The sequence below is a fragment of the Podarcis liolepis genome (assembly GCF_965112155.1).
Source record: "Podarcis liolepis genome assembly, chromosome: 6".
NCBI classification, from domain to species: domain Eukaryota; kingdom Metazoa; phylum Chordata; class Lepidosauria; order Squamata; family Lacertidae; genus Podarcis; species Podarcis liolepis.
The window spans coordinates 73,075,810-73,089,153 of record NC_139559.1 but is presented as its reverse complement, the minus strand read 5'-3'; the positions used below and the strand labels follow the sequence as shown (position 1 = coordinate 73,089,153).

General features: G+C 43.6%; 1 protein-coding gene across 5 annotated transcripts in view; it reads right to left on the bottom strand.

Moving 5' to 3' along the window:
- BTBD8 (BTB domain containing 8) overlaps positions 1-12,966 on the bottom strand; it is a 41,975-nt gene extending 29,009 nt beyond the window's left edge. For 2 of the 5 annotated variants that reach the window (XM_083510883.1, XM_083510885.1), the window contains exons 1-2: positions 12,643-12,966; positions 9,669-9,866 (exon numbers count right to left, since the gene is read on the bottom strand). In XM_083510883.1, the coding sequence (XP_083367009.1) occupies positions 9,669-9,866; positions 12,643-12,788 (344 nt within the window). In that variant the 5' untranslated portion in view covers positions 12,789-12,966. The remainder of the gene's footprint in view (positions 1-9,668; positions 9,867-12,642) is intronic. The other 3 variants (XM_083510884.1, XM_083510888.1, XM_083510889.1) reach the window with 3 other exon arrangements.
- Between the last annotated feature and the right edge of the window lie 378 nt (positions 12,967-13,344).

Sequence of the window (13,344 nt, the reverse complement as noted above, 5' to 3'; positions counted from 1 at the left end):
CTGTACGCCGGCTCCCTCGGCCAATAAAGCGAGATGAGCGCCGCAACCCCAGAGTCAGCCACGACTGGACCTAATGGTCAGAGGTCCCTTTACCGTTACCTTACAGCATTTGGGGAAGGGAAGAACAAAGTCTATTTCCTTCCCCTCTCTTAAGGTGGCTCTAGGATTATGGGGAAGAGGACTTGTCGTTTTAAAAGTTTAACCCCACAAAATCTGCTCCCCCATTTTTGTTTAAGAATCCTTCTTCTCCTGCTTTTCCAACTGGAATGCTTCTTGCTGGAAGAGGGAGGAGAAGCAGCATCACATACCTCCTCTTTGGATTCTGGAGTTGTGTTTGGTCCATGAAAATTGAAACAGCTTTGGGAAAACAGGTCTGACTCTACCTAAAGACACTGGGGTCAACCTTCTTTTTTATTTAAATCACTATTTACCCACATGCCTTGAATTACAAATCATTCTGCAGAAAAAGACAAGATGCAGGTTTTCTGTAAGATCACCCGAAACTCCTGGGAGCATACAGAGGCACCTTTAAATAGGGGGTCAGTGCCATGTTTTTGTGAACTCAGCCTCCCTCAGTCACTACCCCCCAAATGACATGTGCTTTTCCCTCTGAATCAAACACCCATTTCTCTTCTTTGCACTTCTCCACGCACATTTGACAAGCTGTCTCCATCTCTAAAAAAACGAAGCACCTTGCAGTTTATCCAAATACCTGGAGCAGATTAGTAAACCTGGGGAGAAAACAGCACCCCATTCACCCTAAAAGACGCATATGATGCAAAAGCTACCAACTGTTGCAACATAGTGCCCTCCAGATGTTGTTGGACTACAATTCCCATCATCCCTGACCACCTGCCATGCTGGCTGGGGCTGATGGGAGTTGGAATCCAACAACACCTGAAAGATTCCATGTTGGCTACCTCAGGCCTCTTGGGTTAGAACAGCAGTGCATCTCACTGTTCCCTTCCCCTGCTCTTCCGCCCAAAGACTTAGTGAAACCTATAGAAACAATATTTAAAACTCTCCAAAGATCCTGTTAAACACACACACACACCAGCAGTCCAGCAAGAAACTGAATATAAATAAAGCATAAAAACTAACAGACCCAAAGAATCTAAAGTCAATTTAATGTGGCACTAAAAATATATCATTCTTGGCAGCAGGTAAGCTTCTCTGGGGAAGAGCATTTCAGAATCAGAAAGAGATGGTCAACGAAATGCTGCCAACTTTCCATCTTTGACTATCCCATCCACCTCAAGTTAAACACATACTTTTGCAGCAACCAGGCCAAAAAGACAAAAGGCGTTAACATGGGATGAGACAAGATTACAGAGAATCTCCTCCAGTTAAGAGCACAGGATTATTAACTAAGGTTTCAATTGAAATAATGAAAGCATAACATTTCAGCCAAAGAAATAAAGAGTCCGGAATCAACACCGGATTTCAGGTGATGGGGGGGGGGGGAGGAAGGTTCCCCTGAGTGGAGGGGCCCAGCCAAGGGGGTGCAAATTTGAGAAGATCCATAGTTGAAGAAGTGTCAAATTTTGGCTTTGTACAGAGCACCATATTACGAAAGATTACCAAAGTCTGCTCCTACCAGAATGACCCTTCTTTCATATACTTGCCCCAGCTAATATAGCAGGCAGCTTAGAGATCTCTTACATCAGGGGTCAGCAACCTAAGGCCCACAGGCCACAAGCGGCCCATGGGGGTCGTTTAACCGGCCCATGGACCCCCACCGCCCGCTTGGGGACCTCGTCGCTCGCTTGGTCGGCTCCCGTGCGCTGCACTAAACTGGTCAGAGCAGAGCGGGGACTGCCTTTTGCGAAGCTGTGCATGCCTCCTCTGCACCGGAAAGAGCATTTGCGCATGCATGTGTGTGCGCATTCTGGCCTGCTGCAGCATCTGCACGACCGTGAACTGGCCCAAGCCACAAAAACTTTGCTGACCCCTGTCTTACATGGTTACAGAACATTTGCAGCAAGATGTGGTAGCTTTTGAGTTAGAAATCCAAGTCCCTCTCTGCAGAAGGTGCAGCATGGAATGCATGGACCATAACTTCTGCTGTCTGCAGACTGAAGACTCCTAGCAGCAGACCTGGAATGTACATAGAGGAAATTTAGCCATGAAAGTGACACTAGATGATGACAACGTTAAGGGATGGTTCACCAGCATAGTGCATATTAGCAGGGCAAGTCTGGGTTGCATAAGCCCAATGGACAGTGTTGGGCGGATGAAGCAAAAGGTGGCAGTAAATACCAATTACTGCAGGTGGGAGAGGCGAACAACAAGATGGGAGAGTTGTTGGTTTTCTGTGCCCCACAGAGGCATCCAATTGGCCTCTGCAGGAAAGAGAATGCTGTGTTAAATGGCCCCATGATCCAATCCTGTGCTTATGGACCTTCCACATACACAAAATAGCTGATCCTAGAATTTCTTCTGGATCTGCTAGACTGAGAGCTACACTAGACATCTTTATTATGGAGCAGGAAGAAAACAAAACAGCATTAAGACTTCCAAGGTATACATCACTTTGAATTTTTCCATTACAAACAAACAATAGCTTTAAAAATAGCATGTAGAACAGAAGCTAAAAGGAATGACAGCCTTAGCAGTAAACAAGCTAAACGATACCAGCCATTCTGAAGCTGCTCGAGACAGGAAGCTGAAATGTCTATATAAAAAGGAGGACAGAAATACAGCAGAATTGAGAAAGCAGGCAGACTATGTACTCATGCTCTGTATTTTAATGCAACTCAGAAGCTTCTGTGCTTTTTGAAGTAGTGCGAGTGCTCCGTACGTTTCAATCTATTATAATTGGCCAGGTTAATAAATGTTTAATATTTGTGGAGTTCTCCGTATCTGCCCAAGAACGCTGCAGTATTCCCTGCTGCATTGACCTAGCCACGGGAGGCAGCACTCACCGATCTCACAACAACTGAAGCACATTGGGAGCAAGATGCTGTGTTGTGGAAAACAACCCATGTCACCTTCACTCTCTTAGAGCAGACCAATTCCCGATAGCAGCTACTAATGCAAAATATATATATATCCTGCAGAAGTCCTGCCTTTCAGAAAATTCATACATGGACACAGGCTTCCTTTTATAAGAAAAAAGACTGTCTAAAAACACAAAGGCTCAACAACTTTGGGTTGTCCGTTCCAAAAGGTGGGAGTTCCTGCACCTCTTTTTCTTGGGGGGGGGAGCACTGTAGATGGTATTATTGCTTTCTGCTCAGTGGAGGTCAGGTGACACATTGGAGCCAATATCAATACGCAACCAATATATATTGGTTGTTTCTTAGCACCGACCCAGGCCACCAAGCCTGAGCTTCTATAGCCACCGGCCACCATGAACCACCATTGGCAGGACTGGCAGCAACAGCAGCAGATGTGTTCTATGCTTATGATAGTATTTTATTCTCTTGGTAATTATGCCGTTTTAAATTATTTGCATTTTATATTTGACTTTATTTAGCAATGTTTCCGATGATTAGTTTTTACCCCTTACCTGCTTTAAGTCTGATGTATTCAGTTTATCTGTATGCTTTTACCTTATGTTGGTCTGTGACCAAAATAAAGATTGATACTGATATTTAATATTAAAGCTGATTTGTGGTGGTCATGTAAACATGCTAGAGAGTATTGGGAAATGATCATAAAACTCACATTTCCCAAAAGACCAGAGCCTTTTTCATAGGATGATAAGCGATGACATTCCAAAAAAGGCACTCAATGTCTTTCTGTGTGCGACTGCTGCAGCTAGAATAGTATATACAGAAAAATGGAAAAAAGAAGAGATACCCACGAAGGAAACTTGGCCAAACAAATTGATCGAATACACAGAATTAGTAACCATGACCATGAAAACTAAGGAATAAGGACAAGTTAAAGAGAAGTGGAGGTGTTTTGGAAATTATCTTAGAATGTACAATATATGATTTAACTTATAAGTACAAGTTAACCTATGAGCAGCAGATAACATCAAAAAAGGAAGACTTGAGATGATAATGGGTGAAATATTAGAATATGCGGCAAGTCAAGATTTCCATAGAATGCCACAGAGAGACTCCAAAAAGAGGAGTGATGGATACTGTACAATGTGTGTATAAAAGCTGCTAAAACTGCATAAATAAAAGTTGGTTTTTTTAAACGAAAAGTTTAAGATTTTTTTGTCTGTTAACTTTGTATGTACAGTATAAGATACATATTCTATAGTTGACATCCTTTGTAATGTTTTATTTTGAAATCTTTAAGATAATGTTTTTGTTTTTACTGTTAATTATGTTGCCTTGACTGTATACTTTATATTTGACTTTGTTTTATTGCAGCTTGGTTCCTTTGATGTTTTAATGTGTTGTAACCCGCTTTGAGATTTTTTTCTTAAAAATATAAAGCAACATAGAAATGAAATGAAGTAATAATAAATAATAATAATAATAATAATACAGTGGTACCTCGGGTTACAGATGCTTCAGGTTACAGATGCTTCAGGTTACAGACAAAGCTAACCCAGAAATAGTACCTCAGGTTAAGAACTTTGCTTCAGGATGAGAACAGAAATCGTGCTCCGGTGGTACGGCGGCAGCGGGAGGCCCCATTAGCTAAAGTGGTGCTTCAGGTTAAGAACAGTTTCAGGTTAAGAACGGACCTCCAGAACGAATTAAGTTCTTAACCCGAGGTACCACTGTAGGTCCTAGGAGCAGCCTCCATGGTGAGGCTGAGCTGCACTCCTGATCACTGCAGATCACCCAGATGGAGCAGCAACATTGGGACTGTGCAGCTGCACTAGCAGAACCAAGCCAGTGCTCCCACCACCTGAACATGCACACCCAGGCAAGCAGCAGGGACAGCCCTGTTCGGAAGGCAGCTGTGCCCCATCACACGGGCTGCTACTGTAGGGCTCTAAAGCAGATGATTCTATCTCGGTCCCTCAGTCAGACCAACCTGTCCCAAACAGAATCACAGAACTGTACAGATGGAAGAGACCCTGAGGATCATCTCATCCAACCCCCTGAAAGAATACACAGCAGTCCCATATGGGGATCGGACCTGCAACCTTGGCATTATCAGCACCACACTCTAACCGATGGAGCTATTCAGTGGCTGGTGAAGGGGTGCAATGGGTAGGAAAGAGTAACAAGAGGCTGTCGCCAGTGACCAGCAGCTCTGGATAAAGGGAGTCATTGCGCTGTTATTGAAGTCAGCGCTGTGCAAATAAAGGATTTATTTACCGGGTAAATGCCTTGTGAATCTACCAAGAAACTTGATGATAACCAGAAGTTAAGATGGACAGGAACAATCTGTTGTCAGGAACTGGTACAGTGGCACCTCGGGTTAAGAACTTAATTCATTCTGGAGGTCCGTTCTTAACCTGAAAAAGTTCTTAACCTGAGGTACCACTTTAGCTAATAGGGCTTCCTGCTGCCGCCGCCCTGCCATTTCTATTCTCATCCTGAAGCAAAGTTCTTAACCTGAGGTACTATTTCTGGGTTAGTGGAGTCTGTAACCTGAAGCGTCTGTAACCCGAGTTACTACTGTATTTATAACAGGAGGACACCAGCAATAGACAAAGCCCATTAGAGACTCAAAGAAGTAAGTTGGATTTGTGGTTTTGGTGATGTTGATTATATGGGGTAACGAGGCTCCAACTGCAAACGCTTTTCACTAAAAATGTCAGATTTGAAATTAAGGCTGCAATCCTACATACCATGCTGAGTAGGCATATGTAGGACTGCATTGTAAGCTTTATCTTCCTGAACATTTGAAGAATGGGAAAACAATTAAGACAGAATAAAAGAACTGCTTTCAAAGACGAATTAAAATAAGTCGGGCGTTTGAAAAACAAAGCTTTAAATACAATTTTTTTTTACTGAAGGACACAAGGATGAAATAGAAGATACCCTCTCGCCCCCAAAATAAATTAAAAATCCAGAAATAGGATTACTGCCTCTAATAGCTGCTGAAACTGATAAAAATCCTTATTTCCTCATATAGATTTTGTTTCATTTTGCAAGCTACAGATAGCGATAAGGAAATTCAATTACGCTTAAAGACTCCGAGTCACAAAAGTAAACTATACAAATAGACTGAAATCAATTTCAACAAAACTGGGCTAACTTAACAATATAATCAGACCTTACAGCATTACCAACATTTACAATTTCTGTTAATGTTATGGTGTAGATAAGGATCAGAGCCTAGACTTGCAAATATTTGCATAACCCCATGTTACAAGTTTTCTTGTGCACATCCTAGTACAGTGGTATAGTTTCTGACCACAGCTTTTTTTGCTGCACTGCAGTACTCCTGTGATAAAAGCCAATGGAAGTCAGGATTCAGTTCCAGTTGTGTAAAAAAATATCCTGCATGACTTGGCAATGTTAGCAAGACCTCTCTATTTCCCAAAGAGGGAAAATTTAATTGTTGGGAAGAATACATCATTTTACACCTGCAAATTTCTCCAATGTGGATAAAATGCAAATCCAAAGTCTCACACATTTCAAAATCCTGCCTCTTCATTCTAATACCAGAGGCTTGGTACAAAGAACCAAAACAGAACTCTTTGCTAATGACCACAGCAAAAACACTTGTTTCCAAATATTGAAAACCAACTGAGTACCTGCTCCTGATAAACTGCCTGTCAAACTGAGAGAGATGGCAAATATACTGAAAATTACTTTCATTCAGCTGAAAGGAGACATATTCACAAGAGATTCTTTTTAGTGATAAATAAGCTTATTTGCTATATATATTGGAATGCTAAATTTGAACGATAGTCATGTCAATCTATTGGTTTTTCCTTACTAAAGTTCTTTGGGAAGCTTTTGCATATTTGTATTTCAGAATACAGGGTGGAATTATTTTCACACACACAGCTGTAATGCAAACCTTTGCCTTTGCTGTCTGTTGGGAAGAGTAAAAATTCCATTGCTCTATTTTCCCAAAGCTTCCTGCATTGCGCCAATTCATTCAATTATGCAGCTGCTAATTGGAATTGACAAAAATCTTTTACTTGTCAAGCTGTACGTACAGTGAGAACAGCATTTCTCCTTTTCAATTGGTGGCACGGCCAATGGCATTCACACTTAGATTTGCACAGGTCCTACTAAAAGCCAGAACATTGTCAAGTTTACAAGACGGAAGGGTAAGAAATGGAATGGATTATGTTTTTTAAGTAGGAAAATGGGGAATAATTACAGCAGGGTGGTTAAAATTAAAATAGGAATTCACAGTCTTCTACCTCTAACCTGTAAAGCTGATGTAACTACTGTTTTGCCCCATCTAAATATGGGCAAATAATAATAATCTGGTAATCAAAAACTGTGGTATTCCCTGGGAATCTCTGTAAAAGTAGGATGTCTGTTCTAAAAAGTAGCTTGAATTAGCATAGCCTCTTCCCTGCAGGCCTGAAGATCACATTTAATTAAGCAATATGCTGCTCACTCTTTACATTACAAAGGGAATGTCTAATATGCAGTTCTCCAATATACCACGGGCTCTCAGCGGCCATGTCACTTAACCTCAGTTGAAGAAACCTGTCAACAGAAGAGACTCCCACTCAGCAAGAGCAATAAAAGCATCAATCCCGCTTCTCGCGCATTTCATGTAGCAATTGGCTTCTGGGCCACATAAAAAATGACCTGCCCTGCATCCTTTGAGAACACCAATCCTCTAAAGGAGAGGATTAAAGAACCAGAAAATTATCTAAGAACGTGTCTTGATTTTGCCAAATTACCCAGTCTTGATAACGAGTGAAACATTCAGCACAGCCACAAAGGGAGCCTCTATATTGTAATGAGCTCTCCTAGGTGCTGGATTTGTGCAGAGACACCTAGGAACACAAGGAGGATTCTAGCATCCCCAACACTGGCGGGCTTTACACATCTGTACAGCAATTGGAACCATTCACTTGTATGGAGCAAAATAAAGGTGCACACTTGGTGGCAACCTCAGGACAAGCTAAACCACCCTTTGGTGACCTCAGAAATTAGCCAGGCACCAGGCGCTGGTCCATTTGGGACCATGTGGAGGTTGGCAAATAACCGCTCCATCTGGCTGGCCCCTCCAGCTTCCTTAAGCGGGTCAGAAGAATTACTTATTTATTGCATTTACATCTCACCTTTTCCTCCAAGGAGTTCATCCTCCTCAATTAATCTCTACAATGACCTTGTGAGGCAGATTAAGAGGTCGCGACTGACTCCAAGGTCACCCAGTGAGCTTCAGATTTTAACCCTGATCTCCCATGTCCTAGTCAGACACTCTAAGCACAACACCACGCCGACTTCCTATAGTCCTTCTGCTATGGGGCACTAGGTAAATAAACATGGGGAAAGCCAAATGTCACTTAAAGAAGGTTCTGAAGAGTTTCCTGGAAGCTTGCATTTGTTTTATTCTGGGTTGTTTTATTTGATCTTTTAATGTGTTGTAAACCTTTTTGAGATATTTTTTCTTTAAAATATAAAGTGGTATAGAAATAAATAAATAATAATAATAATAATGGCAAATTCAATTGCAAAAAAGGTGCCTAGATATTCCATTGTGGCAACCGTAACTTAGGTTTAAGGTGCCATTTGGCGATTAGCTTATATATCTGAGTTTCTAACACTGCCTCGGAGTCTCAGATCAAGGGCATTCAGCCACCTCTCTGAGGTACCAAACTGAAGTAATTTTATAAATTTATGAATTATTTAAAAAGAATGGGGCATAAATTATTGGATATGCAACCAGTAACTTCCGGTGGAGTGAGAATGCTGGAACCCCCAGACCAAACACCGAGGCCTTGCTCCAGGTCTCCCACATCACCCAATAAAATTGATTGGTGGTAAATTCAGTACAGACAAAAGAAAAATACTTTCTCACACAGTATGTAATTTATTTATGGAACTAATTGCCACGATGTGTGATAGCCAGGGTCTTAGGGTTGCTCCCCAAGTCATACACTTACTCTCAAGTAGTGAGCATAAGTTTGCAGAAAATGTAGAATAGACATTATAGTTCTTTCATATATCCTTGGTGAAAACATTTAAAATGCTAAGAAAGAGAAGAGTTTCTCTACCACATACAAGAAGCATCTCTAATGAAAAAATAACCTTTTTAACAAAGTCATCTAAGTAGCCAGTAGGCATGAGAAAAAGCAGTTTCATGGAGAAAGCAGACAATTGTTACTCAATGCAAAGCACACCTCTTTCCATTTAATTAATGAGTACTAAGACTATCCCAAAATCATCTTGCAGTTAAGTACACTCTTACAACTTGCTGGCCATCACTCTGTCAGCTACCCCTTTTACCTCCACTTTCGCTTCCTCCCTCCCAATTTCAAATTGTCAAATATTAAGAAACAGACGTATCAAAAATATGTATTTTGGTATGTTGATGATTGGTTATGGGTTCATATCTACAGTGTTAAAAAAAAGGTGGGGCAGCATTCTTTTAACATATCGTATAGTGGGGTGGTTGGGAGAACTCACTCTTCCCAAATTCCTTGTTCCACAATCTAAGAATCAGGCTCATTCCTTGATGCCTAGAGAACCATTATAATTGGACAAACTGATGGCCTGCTATCAAAACTACCAGGCTGAAAACAAGTTTCTTAACTGTCATCAGATCTATCACAATACTAGCTCGAACTACATTTTTTAAGGGGGCAGGTGAGAGTGGAAACTTACTGCAGGAATGTTTTAAATTCAGAGGGTTCCAAATTCTCCAGATACAAAACTTCACCATGGTTTGGACTGTTTAACACTCTTCCAGCAACATGGGAGAAAAAACCGGGAACTCTTGCTAGAAGCACCCCCTTGTGAGCTCGGAAGAGAGCGCCGCCAACATGGAAAGTGACATCAGTTTGGATTTCTTCCTTAAGAAGCCTGTGAAAGACAACAGAGAGAGCATCACACATTAAGCTCAAAATGGAGTTCAGAATATGTTTCTTTCTTGGATGTCTAAAACAAAGTGCTATGCTTGCTCACATACCATCCTCCAATAACAAGATACCCAGATGGTAGGTGGCACTGAAATTAACTGGAACAGGGGCGGCACCAACAGCCAGGATGACTGGTCACCTGCTGAGGTACATACCAACCTGTGGAGGTGCCCTCCTATTCCTCCTTGCTGTCCTGTTCACCTGTGTGAGCTGACAAGAGCAAGCCACAGTGCCTTCTGCTTACTTTTCCTCCAGGACAGCTGCACAGATAAGACCCTGAGAAAAGGTGTAAGCAAATGAGCACTGGAAGGAAAAGAAAGCGAGCAACTTATAGAAGGGTCCCCCACAGAGATTTTGCCCAACAGCAACCCCAAACCTGGCGCCAGCACCGGATCGGACTCACATCCGGCTGTTCGATAATATGACCAACCAGGCCCATTGCAAAACTTGCTTCCTCTCCCATATTTTCTCTGTCCCCGCTTCTTGCTATTCCAAGACTTGCAATTTCTTTCTTTCCTTTTCATTTCTGTTTAGCTACTGGGAAAGCAGTAGCTTCAGAGAGCAGGCGAGGCAGGGAGCTTTTTTCTTGCTGAGATTCTGCACAGAGGCACAATTCCTAGTGTGCCCTGGGAAGAACCAATTAACTACTCTAAGAATTGGAGCTCTGGGAGGTCAATACGGGTCTCCTAGTGACTCTAAGGAATTCTGAACCAGCTACAGCTCCCAGAATTCTTTGGGGGAAGCCATGACTGTTTAACGTGGTATGATGCTGCTTTAAATGTATCGTGCAGACAGAAGCTCAGACATGCCAAGAACAGACCCCCTGAAACCAATGGGATTTAAGTTAGCCGTGACAACTACTTATGCCCCATTATTTCAGTGGACCTACTTGGAGCATGCTGAAGCCTGCATCCATCCCTTGCTTTTACTCAAATCTTGAAAACTGCAACTTTCTCCAAAGAGTGGAGAATGAAAGTATCATGAAGTAGTGATTCTGTAAAAAAGTATCGCTGGGTGGGGCCCCTCAGGCAGGTGGTAGCAATTAGTCCCCAAAGTGGGAGCAGGTGATGGGGCTGGCTGGCTGCCAGCATTCCCCAGCCCCTATAAATCTTCGAGTTAACCTGCCGAGGGGAGGAGAGAACACGCTGTAGACTAGGCTGCCGATTGACGTCTGTAGCTGGTGCCAGAGAAGATGCCAATAAGGTCTGATAACCCATTTGGTGCCTATGTGCGAATTATTAGAAGCTTGGAGGGAGGACTCGGGAAAGCGACCTCCTCCTTGATAGAAAGTTCTTTCCAAAGCACTGATGGAAAATCAGGTCCCAGAAGGGCATGCCCTAGCAATTAGTCTCCAGGGAGGAACAATTATTCCATCAGCTGGAATAGCTCAGACGATAGCATATGAGGCTCTTAATCTCGGAATCATGAGTTTGAAATGCCACGTTAAGCAGGAGATTCCTGTGTCAAAGGGAGTTGGACTAGATGACTCTCATGATACCTTCCAACTCTACAATTGCATTAATAAGCAACCCTGTGTGACGTTAACATATGAGAGTGCTGGAGGTGAAATAGTTAAACAGGTTACCCAATCAGAACCCAGGGGGTGGAGTCAGAGGGACTATAAAACCAGCTCTGGGAGGGGCGGAGGAGAGAGTTCGTTGGGTGGTTGGTTGGAGTGCGAGTAAATTGGGATAGAGTCTGTGGGTAGGTTGAGTTGGTGTAGCGAAATAAGCTGAGTCAGGAACAGTTAGGAGCTAGGAAGACAAGTAAAATATCTGAGAGGTGGTTTAGTGAGTGAGAGCAGGTAGCGGAAGTTATAGGTCTGGATAGGCACCCTATGATTGTAATTGACCGATACAGTTTATGAAACCACACGCTTGTTAAACTGTAATAAATAAACATAAGTTTATGTTCCAATTTATCCCTAACTGGACTCAGTATTGTACCAGGTAGTGCATGGTTGGTGGCAGCGAGAAATAAAGTGGTGGCACAGGGATCAATAGACGGTGAAAAATCTAGGGACCCTGAGTGATCACCACACCTTGGTAAGAGGGTTCTGTGCAAAGGGCTGCGTGCATGGCCCTGGCACCAAAATTTTTGGTTGCCTGGCCCCTTCATGGGGAATTTTGTGGGTGCTCAGGCACCCAGGGTGTTGGCACCTATGCCTGGTAGTCTCCAAAAAAAAAAAGCTCAGTTAATTACACTAATAACTGTCTTTATTTGCTTACTTTATATTATAATGGAGAAATTGCAGCGCTTTTTTCCTTCAGTGTTTCTATTCGTGCATTACAAACACCTTGGGGGATTTAAGAAGAAAATGGGATGGGGGCGGCAAAATTAGCAGGTGCCACACTGGGGAGTGGAGGCATGTGCATGTTGGGACTGCCTGCGCTGTTGCTTCCCACACGCCCCTCTCCTAAGCAACCCACACACGGGAAGAGCCACACTGGGGTTTAGTGATGCTAAAATTTGGGGGCCTTCTTAAAAGAAAAGTCTCCACAATTTGGGGGCCGCCTTAAAAGAAAAGTCTCCACAATTTGGGGGCCGCCTTAAAAGAAAAGTCTCCACAATTTGGGGGCCTTCCCACAAAGAATCTCCACAATTTGGGGGTTTTCCTTTAAAAAAAGCTCAATAATTCCTTTGGTTTCCTCAAAATAAGCGCAACCCTTTGGGCGGTATCCTAAAAGAAAGCGCTCGACCATATTGAGGTCTCCCCCTACCTCTCCACATCCTGCCTCAGCCGCTCGGCCACCGCCTCCTTCAGCCTCCGCCTCTCAGACGGGGCCTTCTCGCCGCCGCCTTTCCCTTCTCTTTCCGCGGCCCTCGCGGGGCCCTTGGACGAGGCGCCGCCGCCCCAGCGCGCCATGAAGCCGGCCAGGCAGCCCAACTTCCGGCTCAGAATTAGCCGACGGTCCCTGGGAGCCGCTACGCCGGCGTCGCCGCTCACGCTCCGCTTTGTCTCTCCCACGCTGCAACGGGCGCTCGGCGAAGGGAGCGTCTCGAAACTCTCGCCTTCTGTTTAGAAGCGGCGGCCCGAGAAGAGGCCCACCCCTTCCCTTCGCCTCATTGGGCAGCGGGGAGGAGAAGACCAATCGCGAAGCGGCTCTCCGTCGAGCCCCGCCTCCGTGTTGTTTACCAGCCTGGGGCGCACGTGGTTTGGTTCAGGTGGAGGCGGGGAGAAAAGGGGGCGGCTGGGCTTGGCTATAGAAGGTTCCCGGTGATCTGGAGCCGCGGACTCGTATAGAAAGCTGGCAAGGGTGTCATTGGGTCAGAGCAGAGGAGAAGTAGAGATGGGTGGTGTTTGAATTCTGATCTGATGCCATGTTAGCTAGATTTCAATGAAGTACTTTGTTTAGGGTTGCCATTTTCCCTAAAGAAAGAAAAAAAAAGTGTTGCATGAATCGGACTTGGTTGGATCTGGT